At 38.8% G+C, this 18,947-nt stretch overlaps 1 protein-coding gene across 1 annotated transcript in view; it reads left to right on the forward strand.

Moving 5' to 3' along the window:
- IMPG1 (interphotoreceptor matrix proteoglycan 1) overlaps window positions 1-18,947 on the forward strand; it is a gene marked incomplete at both ends in the record, with an annotated part of 162,788 nt that overhangs the window by 97,352 nt on the left and 46,489 nt on the right. The window contains one exon of the mRNA XM_080700082.1: window positions 14,769-14,828. Coding sequence (XP_080556208.1) covers window positions 14,769-14,828 — 60 coding nt within the window. The remainder of the gene's footprint in view (window positions 1-14,768; window positions 14,829-18,947) is intronic.

Consider the following 18,947-nt stretch of genomic DNA (forward strand, 5'->3'; position numbering starts at 1 on the left):
TTTCCTGATAAGCTCAGGTAGAGTTCAAAGTTCTTAGTACTGATTCTCAATGAAAGTAATACTTCTCCAAACAACGTACCTTGCGAATTGGTGGGGGTAGAAGGTAAAGGAGTTGGACCGTTTGGGGAAGATAAAATAATGGGAGGGCACTGCTAATGTGCAGTGGTAAGAAGAATTCTGTAATATTCAAAATAGTACTTCAAGCCAGGCATGGTGGCACACGCTTGTAATCCCTGCGCTTGGGAGGCAGAGACAGGAGGATTGCACAGGTTCGAAGCCAGCCGCGTGCGCTGGCTTAGGAGACCCTGTTTCCAAATAAAAATGTAAAAATAGGTCTGGGAGTGTAGCCCGGAGGTAGAAGGGCTTCCAGGAACCCCAGTACCACAAAAAAAAAAAAAAAGTACTTCACAGCAAAGAAATCATATTTCCAACAAGGCTTGAATATATCTGTTTTGAGACAGAATATTTATTCATGGGTATATTCAATAATTCAATAATTATGTATAATGTTTAATGATCAAATCAACAAAATAAGCACTTCTAGGAAGTTTTATACTATTCTTGTTATTTTGAATATATCATAAATTGCTATAACCTATAATATGATATATTTTCAATATATCATAAATTGCTATAACAAAAAACCACAAGTGTTTTTTGCCCCTTATCTAACTTTTTGCTACTTACACACACACACACACACACACACACACACACACACACACACACACACCCTTCCTAGTCTCTAGTGACACCTATTCCACTCCATTCTTCTATTGGGGAAATCCACTTTTTAGTTTCCACAAACCAGTAAGAGCATGTGGTATTGTCTTTCTGTATCTGACTTCTTTCACTTAATGTAATGACCACCAGTTTCATCCATTTTGCTAGAAATGTCAAGATTTCATTCTTTTTGTGTATGAATAATATTCCATTAAGTATATAATCACAATTTCCTTATCCTTTTCATTTACCCATAGGCACTTGGTTTGATTCTAGATACTGGCTATTGTGAATAGTATTGCAATAAAGGTGGGAGTGCATTCATTTCTTGACAGAATGATTTTACTTCCTTTGAATGTGTATACCAAATAGTAAGATGGCTGGGCCATATGGTAGTTATATTTTTTGTTTTTGTTAAGGAAGCTCCATGCTATTTTCCACCATGGCTGTACTGATTTACATTCCCATCAAAAGCTCTTCAGTTCTTTTTTCCACATTCCCACTAGCATTTGTTTTTATTACTTTTTTATAATAGTTACTCTAAATGAGGTAAGATATCTCATTGTGATTTTTATTTGTATTTTCTTGATGAATAATAATAATAATAATAATATAAGCATTTTTCAATATGCTTGTTAACTGTCTATATATCTTCTTTAGAGAAATAAGTATTCAGATCTTTGATCCATCTGTTAATTGAATAATTTGGGGATTTGGAGGGTTTTTTTAGTTCTTTACATATTTTAGGTACTAATCTCTTATCAGATAAATAGTTTGCTAATATTTTTCACATTCTGTAGCTTCTCTTTTAACTCAGTTGTTTCCTTTGCTGTGCAGAAACTTTTTAGTTTTATCTAATCCCATTTTGTCTATTTTTACTTTTTGTTTTGTGGTGGTACTGGGGTTCCTGCAAGCCCTTCTACCTCCAGGCTACACTCCCAGACCTATTTTATGCTTTTTTTATTTAGAAACAGGGTCTCTTAAACCAGCACAGCTGGCTTTGAACCTGAGCGATCCTCCTGTCTCTGCCTCCCAAGCGCGAGGATTACAAGCGTGCGCCACCACGCCCGGCTATTTACTTTTGTTGCCTGTAATTTTGGGGTCCTAGCCAAAAATCGTTGCTTACATGAATGTTTTAAAGAGTCCCTCCTATGTTTTCTTGTAGTGGTTTCATAGTTTCAGTTTTACATTTAGATCTTTGATCCATTTTGAGCTGATTTTTCAGTATGGTGAAAGGAAAGAATCTAGTTTCATTCTTCATGTGGATATCCAGTTTGCCTGCACTATTTATTGAAGAGACTTCCCTTCCCCAGTGTATGTTCTTGATGTCCCTGTCAAAAACCAGTTGGCTGTATAGATGTGGATTAATCTGTGAGTTCTCCATTCTCTTTTGTTAGTCTGCGTGTCAGTGGTTAAGTCAGTATGCTGTTTGGGATATTATAGCTTTCCAGTATGTTTTGAAGTCAAGTATTATGATGCCCACAGCTTTTGTTTTTGTTTTGCTCAGAATTACTTTAGCTATTCTGAGTCTTCTGTGGTTCCATCTGAATTTTAGAATTGTTTTTCCTAATTTTGTAAAGAATATCATTGGTATTTTTATGGGGATTGCACTGAATCTACAGATTACTTTGGAGAGTACGGTCATTTTAACAATGTTAATTCTGATCCATCAACATGGGATATTTTTCCATTTTATGTCTACATTCTGCAATTTCTTTCATCAATACCTTAAAGTTTTTATTGTAGAGATCTCTTACTTCCTTGGCTATATTTATTTCTCAGTATTTTAATTTTTTGAGCTGTTAGGAATGGTATTTCTCTCTTGATTTCTTTTTTAGAAAGTTCATTATTGCTGTATAAATCTTTGTTTCTTTTATTGCATGTTGCTTTTGTTCTTAACTTTCTTTAAAAAAAAAAAAAAAAAAAGCTTGTTTTGTTTTGTTGTCTTTTTGGAACTGGGGATCGAACCCAGAGTGCCACACCTGAAAAGCAGACGCTTTTGCCACTGAGCTACATCGCGGCCCTGCGTGTTGATTTTGTATGCAACAACTTCATTGAATTTGTTTATCAGTACTAAAAGCTTTTTTATGAACTATTTTGGTTTTTCTAAGGATAAAAATTATTTTATCTGCAAAAATAGATAACTTGACTTTCTCTTTCTCAATCCAAATGTTTTTGTTTTGTTTTGCTTTGCTTTGATTCTCTTGCCTAATTGCTTTTGTTAAGACTTCCAGTGTTTAAACCATCCTTGATGGTTTCTGAGATGCAATACTGGAAACTGAGCCCAGGACACTATACCATTGAGATACACCCCCAGCCTTTTTAAAATTTTTTTTAAAAATTTGAATCAAAGCTGGGCGTGGTGGCACATGCTTGTAATCCCCGCGCTTGGGAGGCAGAGACAGAAGGATCACGCTGGTTCGCTGGCTTAAGAGACCCTGTTTCCAAATAAAAAGTATAAAATAGGTCTGGGAGTGTAGCCCGGAGGTAGAAGGGGTTCCAGGAACCCCAGTACCACCAAAAATTTAAAAAAAATTTTGAATCAAAATCTTGCTAAATTTCCAAGGCTGGCCTTAAACTTGACATCCTCCTGCCTCATCTCCAAATAGCTGGGATTATAGGTGTTTACCACCATGCCCTGCTGAAACCTTTCTCTTTTTTGATGTCTGAATTTATTGCTGTAACTATTTCTCTTAGTACTGCTTTTGCTATATTCTAGAAATTTTAATATATGGTATTTTCATTTTCATTTGTCTCAAGAAAACTATTTTCTTTTAATTTATTTAATTATTCATTTCATTCTTATACAATAATAAAATGAAAATGGACCAAAGGTTATATTTAAACAACTGATTAATGGGAAAACATGCAAGATCTTATGACCAGTTCAAAGGAGAATTGAAACAACGTACAATCAGTGACTATTTTTAAATATGTATTGACTAGGCTGTATTCTTTTTTGTTTTTTTTTAACTTTTTGTTAATTTTTTATTAGTGCTTGTAGTCATACATCTTAATGGAGTACAAGATGGTGGAGGCATACATGCATACATCACCTAATTAGCCCTTACCCAATTCCTACCCCATTCCCTCCCTTCTCCCTTCTTCTCATGTTTGGCTTAGTGATTGACATTGATATGTTTGTGAATGTACATCATGAACATTAGGGAATTTTCCTCTTGCCCCCTCCCATCACCCTCAGTCAGGCCTCCTTATTTGCTCATTTCTTCTCCTTCATCTATAGTTCATCCTGTGAGTTCATTTATAACCCATTTTCTCCCTAGCTTTTGCATATTAGGGAGAGCATCCAATTTCTTATTTTTTGTGACTGACTAATCCTCTTAGCATAATGGTCTCCAGTTCCATCATTTCCCCATAAATTATGTAATTTTGTTCTTCTTTATGACTGAGTAAAATTCCATTGTGTATATCCTAGAGTTTTGTAATTCATTCATCTGTTGATGGACATCTTGGCTGGTTCCATAGTTTGCCAATGGCAAATTGTGCAGCTATGAACATAGATACACATGCATTGGTTTGGTAGTTTCATTTTCATTCTTTTAGATAGATACTCAGAAGTGGTATTACTGAATGATATGGTAAGTTCGATCCCATTTTTCTGAGAATCCTCCAATACTGTTTTCCAAAGTGGTTGCACTAATTTGCAATCCCACCAACAATGTAGTAGAGTTCCCACTTCGCCACATCCTCGCCAGCATTTGTTGTTGTTTGTGTTTTGAATGATTGCCATTCTAGTTGGAGTTAGGTGAAATCTCAGGGTAATTTTGATTCACATCTCTCTGATTGCTAATGATGTTGAGCTTTTTTTTATACATTTATTAGCCATTTGAATTTCTTCTTTTGTGAAGTGTCTAATTTATTTGCCCATTTTTTTGATTGGGTTACTTGTTTTCTTAATGCTGAGTTTCTTGAGTTCTCTGTATATTCTAGATATTAGTCCTCTATCAGGCAAAAAATCTTCTCCCTTTCTGTCGGTTCTCTGTTGAGGTTCTCGATAGTTCCCTTTGCTGTACAGAGCTTCTCAGTTTAATTCAATCCCACATATTGATCCACCTTTCAGCTTCTTGTGCCTTTGGGGTCTTGGAAAGTTTTTGTTTGTTTGTTTGTTTGTTTGTTTGTTTGCAGGTCTGGGGATGGAACCCAGGGGCATTCGACCTCTGAGCTACACCCCCTGCCCTATTTTTATTCTTTATTTTGAAACCGGGTCTCACTGAGTTGCAAAGGGCCTCACTAAGTAGCTGAGGCTATCTTCGAACTGTGATCCTCCGGTCTCAGCCTCCCAAATGCTGGGATTACAAGCATGTGCCACCACGCCCAGCTGGAAAGTTTTATCTGTGCCTATGTGTTGCAGTGTTGCAGTGTTGAACCTATGACCTCTTCAAGGAGCCTCAAGGTCTCTGGTCTCATTTCCAAGTCTTTGATCTATCTTGAATTGATTCTTGTCCAGGGTGAGAAAGTGGGGTTTATTTCCATTTTTCTGCATATAGTTAACCAGGTTTGCCAATACTATTTGTTGAACAGGCTATCTTTTTTCCAGTGTATGTTTTTAGCCCTTTTGTGAAAAACCAATTGACTGTAAGTGTGTGGATTTGTTTCTGAGTCTTCTATTCTGCCCCATTGGTCTGTGTATCTGTTTTTGTGCCAGTACCATGCTGTTTTTATTACTATGGCTTTGTAGTATAAAGTCAGGTATTGCGATTCCTCCTGCGTGGTTTTTGTCGCTTAGGACTACTTTGGCTATTCTGGGTTTTTTGTTGTTCCAAATGAATGTAAGGTCTTATTTTTCTAACTAGTGAAGAATTGACCTTTGTAGTTAATGGGTACTGCATTGAATTTATAGATCACTTTTGGAAGTATGCTCATTTTGATGATATTTATTCTGCCTACCCATGGAAGATCTTTCTATCTTCTAAGGTCTTCTTCAATATTTTTTTAATGTTTTATAATTTTCTTTGTAAAATTCTTTTACCTCCTTGGTTAAGTTTATTCCTAACTATTTAATTTTTTGTGGGATATCCTAAATGAAAGTGTTTTCTGGATTTCTTTTTAATGGATTTATGGTTGGTATACAGAAAAGCTTCTTTTTTTTTTTTTTTTTTTTTTTTTTTTTTTGGTGGTGGTACTGGGGGTAGAACCCAGAGGCTTTCTACCTACAGGCTATACTACCAGAACTATTTTGTGTTTTATTTGGAAACAGGGTCTCACTAAGTTGCTGAGAGCCTCACTAAGTAGCTGAGGCTGGCTTTGAACCTGTGCGATCCACCTGTCTCAGCCTCCCAAGCGTGGGGATTACTAAGCATGCACCACCATGCCCGGCTGCTTCTGATTTTTTTTTTTTTTTTTTTTTTTTTTTTTGGTGGTGGCATTGGGGTTCCTGGAAACCCTTTTACCTCCAGGCTACACTCCCAGACCTATTTTATATTTTTATTTGGAAACAGAGTCTCTTAAGCCAGCAAGGCTGACTTCGAACCTGCATGATCCTCCTGTCTCCGCTTCCCAAGCGCGGGGATTACAAGCATGTGCCACCATGCCCGGCAGATTTTTTAAGATTGATTTTGTATCCAGACACTTTGCTGAATTTGTTGATCAGTTCTATAAGCCTTTTGGTTGACTTTGTTGGGTCCTCTTTTTTTTCCTTCTTCTTTTTTCTATTTTTTTGTTTTTGCAGTACTGAGAATGGAACCCAGGGGCATTCTACCATCAAGCTACATTCACCTCCAGCCCTACTCTTTATTTTGAAACAGGGTCTCGCTGAGTTTCAAAGGCCTTCACTAAGTATCTGAGGCTCTCTGTGAACTGTGATCTTCCTGTCTCAGTTTCCCAAATGCTGGGATTACAAGCATGTGCTACCACACCCAACTTTGTTGGGTCTTCTAAGTATAATATCATGTCATCTGTAAATAGTGAAAGTTTGAGTTCTGTTCATATTTGTGCTTCTTTGATTTCCTTTCCTTGCCTTATTGTTCTTGCTAGAGTCTCAAGTACTATATTAAAAAGAAGTGGTGATAATGGACATCCTTGTCTTGTTCCTATTTTTAGGGGGTATTCTTGCAGTTTTTCCCCACTTAATATGATGTTGGCTGTGGGCCTATTGTAGATTGCATTTAAGATGTTGAGATATGTTTCTTTTATTTATTTTTTTATTTTTTTATTGGTGCATTATATTCATACAACTTATTGGGGTAAAAAACTTGTGTGTACAAACATGTACTCATCGCTGATTTAACCCCTACCCAAATCCCACCCCATTCCCTCCCCGTCCCTCCCTCCCTTCCTTGGCTTAGTGATTGACTTCGATATGTTTAAGTACATTGTGAGCTTTAGAGATTTTCCTCTTCCCACCTCTTTTCTCCTCCTTTAGGTTGTCTTGTTTGCTCCTCTTTTCTCCGTAACTCTCACATATTAGGGAAAGCATCTGATTTCTTATTTTTTGTGCCTGACTAATCTCACTTAGCATAATGTCCTCCAGTTCCATCCATTTCCCTGAAAATGATGTAATTGAGTTTTTTTTGATGGCTGAGTAAAATTCCATTGTGTACATATCCCACAGTTTTGTAATCCATTCATCTGTTGATGGACATCTTGGCTGGTTCCATAGTTTGGCTATGGTGAATTGTGCAGCTATGAACATAGATACACATGCATTAGTTTGGTAGTTTGGTTTCTTTTCTTTTGGGTAGATACCCAACAGTGGTATTGCTGGATCAAATGGTAGGTTTGTTCCCATTCTTCTGAGGATTCTCCATACTGTTTTCCAAAGTGGTTGCACTAATTTGCAATCCCACCAACAATGTCTTAGAGTTCCCACTTCTCCACATCCTCGCCAGCATCTGTTGTTGTTTGTGTTTTAAATGATGGCCATTCTAGTTGGAGTTAGGTGAAATCTCAGGGTAGTTTTGATTTGCATCTCTCTGATTGCCAGTGATGTTGAGCATTTTTTCATGCATTTATTGGCCATTTGAATTTTTTCTTTTGTGAAGTGTCTATTTAGTTCATTTGCCCATTTTGTTATTGGATGCTTTGTTTTCTTAGTGTTGAGTTTCTTGAGTTCTCTGTATATTCTAGATATTAGTCCTCTATCAGTGGTGTAGGTGGCAAAAATCTTCTCCCATTCTGTTGGCTCTCGATTGAGGTTCTTGATAGTTTCCTTTGCTTAACAGAAGCTCTTCAGTTTCATGCAATCCCACATATTGATTCTCCTTTTAATTTGTTGTGCCTTTGGGGTCTTGTTGAGGAAATGTTTGTCTGTGCCTATGTGTTGTAGTGTTGGACCTGTGCCCTCTTCAAGGAGCTTCAAAGTCTCTGGTTTAATTTCCAAGTCTTGATCCATCGTGAGTTGACTTTTGTACAGGGTGAAAAAGTGGGATTAACATCCAATTTTCTGCATATGGTTAACCAGTTTTGCCAACACCATTTGTTGAACAGGCTATCTTTTTTCCAGTGTATGTTTTTGGCCCCTTTGTCAAAAATCAATTGGCTGAAAGTGTGTGGACTTGTTTCTGGGTCTTCTATTCTGCTCCATTGGTCTATATATCTGTTCTTTTGCCAGTACCATGCTGTTTTTATTACAATGGCTTTGTAGTATAGTTTAAAGTCAGGTATTGTGATTCCTCCTGAGTGGTTTTTGTTGCTGAGAACTACCTTGGCTATTCTGGGCTTTTTGATATTCCAGATAAATTTAAGGACTGATTTTTCTATGTCTGTGAGGAATGATCTTGGTAGTTTAATGAGCATTGCATTAAATCTGTAGATCACTTTTGGGAGGATGGCCATTTTAATGATATTTATTCTGCCAATCCATGAACATGGAAGGCCCTTCCATCTTCTAAGATCTTCTTCAATTTCTTTTTTCAGTGTTTTATATTTTTCTTTGTAGAGATCTTTTACCTCCTTGGTCAAGTTTATTCCTAGGTATTTTATTTTTTTGTGGGAGATCCTGAGTGGAAGTATTTTCTGAATTTCTTTTTCAGTGGATTTATGGTTGGTGTATAGGAAAGCTTCTGATTTTTTAAGATTGATTTTGTATCCAGATACCTTGCTAAATTTGTTGATCAATTCTATAAGCCTTTTGGTTGAGTTTTTTGGGTTTTCTAAATATAGTATCATGTCATCTGCAAATAGTGAAAGTTTGAGTTCTTCTTTCCCTATTTGTACTCCTTTGATTTCCTTTTCTTGCCTTATTGCTCTGGCTAGAGTCTCTAGTACTATATTGAAGAGAAGTGGTGATAGTGGACATCCTTGTCTCATTCCAGTTTTTAGGGGGAATTCTTGAAGTTTTTCCCCATTTAATATGATGTTGGCAGTGGGCTTATTGTAGATTGCCTTAATAATGTTGAGATATGTTCCTTCTATTCCAATTCTCTGCAGTGTTTTTATCATAAATGGATGTTGAATTTTATCAAATGCTTTTTCAGCATCTATTGAGATGATCATGTGGTTTTTGTCTTTGATTCTGTTTATATGATGAATTACATGGATTGATTTTCGTATATTGAACCAGCCTTGCATCCCTGGGATGAACCCTACCTGGTCGTGATGAATGATTTTCTTGATGTGGTTTTGAATGCGTGTTGCTAGTATTTTGTTTAATAGTTTTGCATCCAAGTTCATCAGAGATATAGGCCTGTAGTTTTCCTTCCTTGAACTGTCTTTATTCAGTTTGGGTATTAGTGTGATGTTGGCTTCATAGAATGTATTTGGGAGAGTCCTGGTTTTTTCTCTTTCCCGAAATAGTTTGAGTAGTATTGGGATTAGTTCTTCTATAAAGGTTTTATAGAATTCACTTGGGAAATCATCTGGTCCTGGGCTTTTCTTTGATGGTAAGCTCTTTATTGCTGTTTCAATCTCTTTGATTGTTATTGGTTGGTTTAAGTGTTCTATATCTTCTTGACTCAGTTTAGGAAAGTTGTATTTATCTAGGAATTTGTCGATTTCCTCCAGATTTTCCATTTTGTTGGAGTATAGTTTTTCAAAGTAGTTTCTGATAATCCTCTGGATTTCTACGCTGTCAGTAGTAATGTCTCCTTTTTCATCCCTTATCTTCATAATTTGGGTTGATTCTCTCTTTTTTTTAGTTAGGTTGGCTAGTGGTTTATCAATCTTGTTAATTTTTTCAAGAAACCAGCTTTTGGTTTTGTTGATTTTCTGTATTTTTTTATTCTCTATTTCATTAATTTCTGCCCTAATTTTAATAATTTCCTGTCTTCTACTGGATTTGGGGTTCAATTGTTCCTGCTTTTCAAGGGCTTTGAGGTGTGTCATAAGGCTATTTATTTGAAGATTTTCTGTTTTTCTTATGTGAGTACTCAGTGCTATAAATTTTCCTCTTAATACTGCCTTCAAAGTGTCCCAGAGGTTTTGATATGTTGTTTCTTTATTTTCATTTGTTTCTAGAAATTTCTTGATTTAACCTCTTACATCTTCTATGACCCATCCTTCATTCAGAAGTGTGGTGTTCAGTCTCCACATGTTTATGTTGTTTCTCTGGGTCTTCTTATAGTTGATTTCTAGTTTCATTCCATTATGGTCTGAAATGACACAGGGAAGTGTGTAACATTTTTTAAATTTGCTAGTGCTCATTTTGTGTCCCAGGATGTGATCTATTTTGGAGAAGGTTCTGTGAGCAGCTGAGAAAAATGTAAACTCTGCTGTAGTTGGGTGAAATATTCTATATGTGTCCAAGAGGTCCATTTCGTTAATGGTGTTCTTTAGTTCTGAGACATCTTTACTGACCCTTTGTCTGGAAGATCGGTCTAGTATTGTGAGAGGTGTGTTGAAGTCTCCCAGTATTATTGTGTTGGGATTTATGTGTGACTTCATGTCACAAAGAGTTTGATTTATGAAAGTAGCTGCCCCTATGTTTGGGGCATAGATGTTGATTATTGTTATTTCCTCTTGCTGGACTATTCCTTTTACCAGTAAAATGTGACCTTCTTTGTCTCTTCTAATAAGTTTGGGTTTGAAATCTAACTTGTCTGATATCATAGTTGCTACTCCTGCTTGTCTTCGAGTACCATTAGCATGGATTACCTTGCTACAGCCCTTTACCTTGAGTTTGTTCCTATCTTTACTTGTAAGGTGTGTTTCTTGTAAGCAGCAGATGGATGGATTCTGGCTTTTAATCCATTTTGCCACTTTATGTCTTTTTATTGGGGAGTTGAGGCCGTTTACATTCAGTGTGATTATAGAGAGATAATTTTTAATTCCCAACATGTTAAGATCTTATTTCTGTTTGAGATACTGTTTATTCTTCTTTGCTTAGTTGTCTGCTGGATGGGAATTCTTGTTTCTTTGGTTCTGGCGTGTATTACCCATTTCCTCTTTGCAGTTAATCTCCTTGAGTATTTTCTCTAGCGCTGGTTTTGAAGACATAAATTCCTTCAGTTGCTGTTTGTCATGGAAGCTTCTTATTTCCCCATCTAATTTGATGGATAGTTTTGCTGGGCAGGAAATTTTTGGCTGGAAGTTGTTTTCTTTCAGAGTTTGGAATATGTTACTCCAAGCCCTTCTGGCTTTCATGACTTGGTTTGGGAAGTCTGGAGTGATTCTAATTGGTTTGCCTCTTTATGTCATGTGGTCTTTTGTTTTTGTTGCCTTTAAGATTCTCTCCTTGGCTTCCACATTGGTCATTTTGACAATTATGTGGCGTGGGGATCCTCTTCTCCGATCCTGTCTAAAGGGAGTTCTATAAGTTTCCTGGACCTGTGTATCAACCTCTTGCTCTATGTTTGGAAAATTTTCTGCTATTACTTTCTTGAAGAGATTGTTGATCCCTTTGGTTTCACCTTCTTTTCCCTCCTCTATTCCAATTATTCTTAGGTTAGCTCTCTTGAAATGGGCCCATATTTCTTCAATGTCAGATTCCTGCTGTCAGGTTTTTTTTTTTCTAAATTAGAAACTATACGTTCATTTTTGTAATGATCATCTTCAAGAAGCGAGATTCTACTCTCCATGTGGTCTAATCTGTTGTTTATACTTTGATTTGAAGCCTTTACTTCATTAATTGCATCCTTTATCTCTTTTTGACTCTCTCTAAATTCTTTTCAAAAGTCCTCTATTATTTCTAAAGTTATTTTCCTAATTTGATCTTCTAGAGATCTTTGGACTTCTGTGTTATCAGATTCTGATGTTGTGAGATTGTGGGCATTCACTGCTCCATTGTTATTTCTCTTTCCCATGATTTTGGAAGTTTGTGCCTTCTCTGGGTTCTTCCCTGAGTCACTACGAGTTCACTTAAGATGCTCTGGATCTCGAGTCTGTGGTATCTCAGTCACCACTACTCCTTTACTGGGTTGTATCACAAAGTCTCAGACCCAGGGCGTCAATCAAGGCTGCTTAGACCGTGGGGGGTGCCAAGTTGGGGGTTCTCCAGCGGGGAGTTGTGACTATGGTATGATATCTCTGCCACTGCCACTCCCCCACTGGGCTGCACTGCTAAAATCTCCGACCCAGGGAGACTATCTGCGCAAGTCCCTGGGAGTGCAGTACTGGGATTTCTCCCCTAGGGGCCGCAATTTGACTCAAGCTTGTTGAGTGCGCTGATGGAGCTGTAGTGAACTCGGTGGATTCGCTGCTGCTGCCACTGGCAATATGGCACCACTGCCACACCCTCGACCGTGATGCGGCATATTTCTTCTCGGGTTTTGAGCTCTGCTCTGAGTCCTTGCCAGTTGTGCTGTGCCCGGCCCTTGGGAACTTTAGATGTTCCGTGCGCCAACAAAACTGCTGACTGCTGCCCAGCTGTTCAGCACCTGCTCACCTCAGTTCGCTGTCCACCCCTCCTCTCAGGTGCCTGGTGGCTGGTTGAGTGGATTGGTCTAAGGCCGTCCGATGAACTCGCTGCTGCCGCCAGCAGTAAGACGCTGCTTCTGAATCCTAGGCCATGAGGCCAGAGTACCTCCTCTCTGGATTTGAGCTCTGTTTTGAGTCTCCCTCCTCTCTGGAGCCTGGTGCTGCTAGGGGAGATGTAGGCCACGCCGCTCCGACCGCTCTGCGCCACGGCTCTGGCTGCTCCACACCACAGCTCTGGCCGCTCCGGCCGCTCTACACCGCGGGTCTGGTAACTCCAGCCACTCCAGCCGTTCCGCGCCGCGGCTCTCGCTGCTCCGGCTGTTTAGGCTGCTTCACGCCGCAGCTCCAACTACTCCGCACTGCGGCTCTGGCTGCTCCGGCTGCTCCGGCCGCTCCACGCCGCGGCGGGCGCGGCACTTTGGGCTGGTTTTTTTCTGGTGTCTTGTTTTTCCAGCCCTTTTTCTCTGTCCCTTGTATTTACCGTTTTTATTTCTTTGCTGGTGGTGTTTTCTGGCTCTGAAAGGCGCTGGTTTTGTGGTAATAGAGATTGATTGTTAGCGGGACTTGTAAGTGCCGCTTTCCTCCGTCGCCATCTTCCCGGAAGTCTTGAGATATGTTTCTTTTATTCTGATTCTCTGCAGTGCTTTTAGCATAAATAGATGTTAGATTTTGTCAGATGCTTTTTCAACATCTATTGAAATGATCATGTGATTTTTGTCTTTGATTTTGTTCATGCAATGAATTACATAGATTGATTTTCATATGTTGAACAGCCTTGCATCCCTGGGATGAACCCTACCTGGTCATGGTGTATGATTTTCTTGATGTGGTTTTGAATGCGTGTTGCTAGTATTTTGTTTAGCAGTTTTGCATCCAAGTTCATCAACAATATATGCCTGTAGTTTTCCTTCCTTGAGCTGTCTTTATTTGATTTTTTGGTACTAATGTGATGTTGGCTTCGTAAAATGTATTTGGGAGAATCCTGTTTCTTTCTATTTCATAAAATAGGTTGAGGAGTATCAGTATTAGCTCTTCTATAAAGGTTTTATAAAATTCACTTGAGAAACCATCTGATCCTGGGCTTTTCTTGGGTGTTGGCTCTTATTGCTGCTTCAATCTCTTTGATTGCTATTTGTTAGTTTAAATTTTCCATATCTTCTTGACTCAGTTCAGGAAGGTTGTATTCATCTAGAAAGTTGTCAATTTCTTCCAGATTTTCCATTTTGTTGGAGTATAGGTTTTCAAAGACGTTTCTAATAATCCTCTGAATTTCTATACTGTTGGCGGTAATATCTCCTTCAAACTCTTTTTGAGGTTCTGAGAACTAAACGTGGGAGCACTATACCACTGAGCTACATTCCCCAGCCTTTTCATTTTTTTTTTTTAAATACGTTGAGATTGGCCTCCAACTTGCAATCCTCCTGTTTCGGCCTCCTGAGTACTGGGATTATGTGTGTGCATCATCATATGTGGCTGGCTATATTCTAGTTGAACTAACTTCAGGGTCATAAAAGGAGCAGTATATTCATTATGAAAAGGAGATAATGGGTTATCTTTATTACTGGGGATTGAACTCAAAGGATTCTACCTCAGAGTTATATCCCCATTCTGAAAGCTTCCCTGTGAATAGGAGGTTGTCACCACTGAAGAACTGAATACCGATCTAACGTTCATTTTGGCATATTTTATGTAAATTATAATGCATTCTTGTAAAATAAAGATAGGTTTTTAAAGTTTTTTTTTTTTTTTTTTGTCTTTTTTGGACCCAGGGATTGAACCCAGAGCGCCATACAAAGCAGGCGCTTTGCCACTGAGCTACATCCCGGCCTCTAAAGATAGGTTTTTAAATAACTATTCTAAACCAAAAGCCAAATTCTATATATAATTCTGTGGGGAAAAAAAAACTTAGAGACTGGAGGACATAAAACCTCATAATGTCAGCTCTTTGAGGGTTTCTGCATACATTGGTTATCTACTGTTGTATATAAGATGACTCCAAAGTTTAGTGGCTTAAAAAGACAATAAAAAATTATTATCTCTTCCAATTTCTGTAGGTCATAAATGTATGAGTGACTTTGCTGGGTAGTCTTGGCCTAGAGTCCCTCGTAAGGTGTCAATCAAGACATCATCCAAGGCTACCACCCTCTTCAGACTTGATATGGTCTCATGAACCAGCATCTAGTATGACTTATTCAACTGGCAAGTTAGTTATAAGGTTCAATCCTTTTTCATAGGACCTCCACAGCGGCTGCTGGAGGGTCTTCACAACATAGCAGCTGACTTTTCAGAACGATGTATCCAAGCGAACAAGGTATAAGAGGTGATACCTTTCTGACTGAGCCTCAGAACCACACATTGTCACTTCTGTAGCATCCTATGTAATTCACCCCTACACCCCTGGTGTGGACTAGGCTACCCAGGGATGAACTTCAGGAGGGAAGGATCACCAGAAGGCATCTTCCAGGCTGGCTGCCATACTAAGGAATATTTTGTGTGATTTACATGATCCAAAATTCACATTTTTATTTAATACTGGTGTGGGTGGGTGTGTCCGTGTGTGTGTGTGTGTGTGTGTGTGTGTGTGTGTGTGTGTGTGTGTTTTGCAAGAAATTGAACCTAGGGCCATTCTACTTCTAAGCTATATCTCTGGCCCCTATTTTTTATTTTTTAAATGGGAACAAAGTCTCACTAAATTACTGAGGCTAGCTTTAAACCTACAATCCTCCTGTCTCAGCTTCCCGAGTACCAGAATTGCAGGCATGTGCCACCATGCCCAGCTACTATTATTAATCTTTATTACTTTCTCAGGCATATAAGAAGTTATTAATAGAATATGTGCATTATTTTGCCTTGTGAATCAGAGCTGGAAAAACACAAGCCATCCAGAGATGAACTCTGTCCATATTCACAAAATATACATTACTGCATGGCTAATCCATGTCACAACTACTTCATTTGTTTCTAAAAGTTTATTTTTGAAGGCAACCACAAATTTCATGAAGGCCACCAGCAACCAGAGAAAGATACAGATCTGCTTCTTTTTTCAAATATATACTCATAGGTTTTTTTTACATAGGAGCTGATTCAAACTGAAAGCAAGTAGATATCCTGTTTTTCAAATGAAGACAGAAAGTGATAAGGTCTGATATGGCTCTGAGCTCTGTCGTTTTTATAGCAGTTTTATGAGGTAGTGTCTAAGTTTAATAAGAATCCATAGATTCAGCATTTCTGTGTGGTGAGAGAAAAATACAAAGAAAAAATCTTGACTGAAAAAGAATGTGCTTATTTCATTCTAATGAGGACCACTGGTCAAGAGGCTATCCATCCTTGAGCTGTCTCTCTTAATTGCCCAATTTAATCACTTAAGGAAGACATAATTAGACTGATTCTTCAAGGGTTCCAATAATTCGTGTCAAGCAGAAGGTATAGAGTCTCTAATCATTTGGGAGATCACAAAATGGCTTGGGGTAAACGGAGAACTCTTTAAAATCATCTTTGCATAAGTGCCTAAATCATACAGTTGCCAAATAAATTTTAGTTTCTTCCCATCCCTCAATCTTGCCTCCCAAAATCAGTATTCTGAGTGGATTTTAAGGTCATAACCTCATAGTAACACTAAACTAAAATTGCAAGAAGCCACAATGAAGTCCCCAAGGTTTAGGAATTAAATTTCCTACATCCAGGCATGGTAGCACACACCTATAATCCCAGTACTTGGAAGACTGAGAAAGGAGGATGGTATTCATGGCTAGCCTCAGCAACTTAGTGAAGCCCTCCACAATTTAGCAGGACCCCCTTTCAAAATAAAAATCAATAACAAGGGCTAGGAGTCTAGCTCAGAAGTAGAATGCTCCTGAGTTCAACCCCAGTATTACAAAATAAAATAAAATAATTCATGCTAGTTTTAATTTTACTCCAGATGTTACTTTAATGTTTTTCATAATAATAAAAAGGTGGCTATGAAATATTTTCCCTCTGTTACTGGTTTTCCTCAAGACCTTTACTTACTATGTAGATACACTTTAAAGTTCATATTTAGCCGGGCGTGGTGTCGCACGCTTGTAATCCCAGCATTTGGGAGGCTGAGACTGGAGGATCACGGTTCGCGGAGAGCCTTAGCTACTTAGTGAGGCCCTCTGCAACTTAGTGAGACCCTGTTTCAGAATAAAGAATGAAAAAATAGGGCAGGGGCTGTAGCTTGGTGGTCGAATGCCCCTGGGTTCCATCCCCAGACCAAGAAAAAAAGAAAGAAAGAAAGAAAGAAAGAAAGAAAGAAAGAAAGAAAGAAAGAAAGGAGGGAGGGGGGAGGGAGGGAGGGAGGGAGGGAGGGAGGGAGGGAGGGAGGGGGAGGGAGGGAGGGAGGGAGGGAGGAAGGAAGGAAGGAAGGAAGGAAGGAAGGAAGGAAGGAAGGAAGGAAAAAAATAGGGCAGACGGTGTGGCTCGGAGGTCGAATGCCCCTGGGTTCCATCCTCAGACCCGCAAAAACAAAATAAATAAATAAAGTTCATATTTACCCCAACTACCAAAGGAGCTATTTTTTCATTGACAAATAAAGTTATATATATTTATTCTTTACATGTTGTTTTAAAGTATGTATACATTATGGAATGGCCAATTGAAATGGCTTGATTGAGTAAATTAATATGTGTACTATTTCACACTTGTCATTTTTGTGGTGAGAACACTTAAAACCCTCTCTCATCGTGTTATACAATGCGTCTCCTGAACTTGTTCCTCCCAGCTGGAATTTTGTTTCCTTTGAACCCCCAAAGATATCTTGGGGCCCGGTGATCAACATCATTCTACTCTCTCAAATGAGTTCAACTTCTTAAGATTCCACATGTGAATGGGAAGAAAAAGTGGTATTATCCTCCTGAGACGAGGGATTGTGGGTTTGAGAATAGTTTCAGCAACTAAGCAAGACCCTAGGCACCTTAGTGAGATCCTGTTTCAAAGTAAAAAATAAAAAGGGCTGCGGTAGAGCTCAGAGGTAGAATGTCCCTGGGTTCAGTCCCCAGTATAAAAATAAATAGATAAATGACTGTGTGAATGAAGTGTCTAAAATTGTGTTGGGTTTCCCCTAGATGTATGTTTTGGCATGTAAACGCATTTAAATGAGAGCATGAGCTACTTTCAGGCAAGTGGTGATAGTCACATCTGCTTGCACCAGCTCGATGCTTTTTTTGTATAGATGTAATAGGGGAAGGTTGTCTGCCGTGTGTCTCAGACATAGAGCCAACGGTCCTTTTCTTTCAGCAGTCACCAACTTAAGCTTTAACCCTATACTCCTGCCTCAGAAGATTACCTAAATTACTAACAAGGAGTCATTGTCATTTCTGCTACATGGTTCCTCATTAGACAGATTTTTTTTTTTTTTTTTTTGTGGTACTGGGGTTCCTGGAAGCCCTTCTACCTCCGGGCTACATTCCCAGACCTATTTTTAAATTTTTATTTGGAAACAGGGTCTCCTAAGCCAGCGCGCATGGCTGGCTTCGAACCTGCGCGATCCTCCTGTCTCCGCCTCCCAAGCGCAGGGATTACATGCGTGCGCCACCACACCTGGCTAGACAGAATATTTAATATGATCGCATAAAGGATAAAATGAGCAGAACACTGATAGTCTACCATCCGCACTCCCACAGCACGAGCTTCAGCAGTCAGGTGTATTTTACCACTGTCAAGCTTCATAAAGTGAGGAGTGGTTCTACAATCACACTCCCTCAACTCCTAGGACAAATTTCCATACTGAGATGGATTTAGGACTCCCCCTCAACCCTTCCACTACAGCTACTCCATGCCTGAGTTCTCTGATTTATCCTTTGGTTGGCTAAAACAGATAATCAGGTTTCTTCTGTTTTGTGGCGTGGGGGCGTAGACATTTTTATGTGCCTTTCTTTTTCTAACTAGCTACTCAGATTTTATTTTGCTTTGCTTTTTTCAATTCTTAAGGTTTAGTAATTTCCTTCTTTCTTTTCCTTCCTTTCTCCCTTTCTTCTTTCCTTCCTTCCTTTCTTTTTTTCTTGGCTTTTTGTTTTGTGTTCTGGGGGGGATTTTTTGGTACTGAAGATTGAACCCAGGAGCATACTATATATATAAGGTGTACCCCCACCTTTTGTTTTGTTTCATTTTGTTGTAAAACAGGGTCTCACTAAATTGTTGAGGGTCTCACTAAGTTGCTGAGGCTGGCCTCCAACCTGCCATCCCACTTCCCAAGTACTGGGATCACAGGTGGGCACACTCCACTGATAATTTCTTTCTTGATATGTGTCTCCAGTCCATCCGGCTGCATTTCTCACAGTTCTGGCGGTTCAGAGTTCTAAGACAAGGAACCAACAGGTTAGGGTTGAATGAGGACCCATTCCTCCTCTTCATCAGCACCTTCTCTCTGCACCTGAACATGTCAGAAGGACTAG

Source organism: Muscardinus avellanarius (assembly GCF_963383645.1).
Source record: "Muscardinus avellanarius genome assembly, chromosome: 8".
Lineage (NCBI taxonomy): Eukaryota > Metazoa > Chordata > Mammalia > Rodentia > Gliridae > Muscardinus > Muscardinus avellanarius.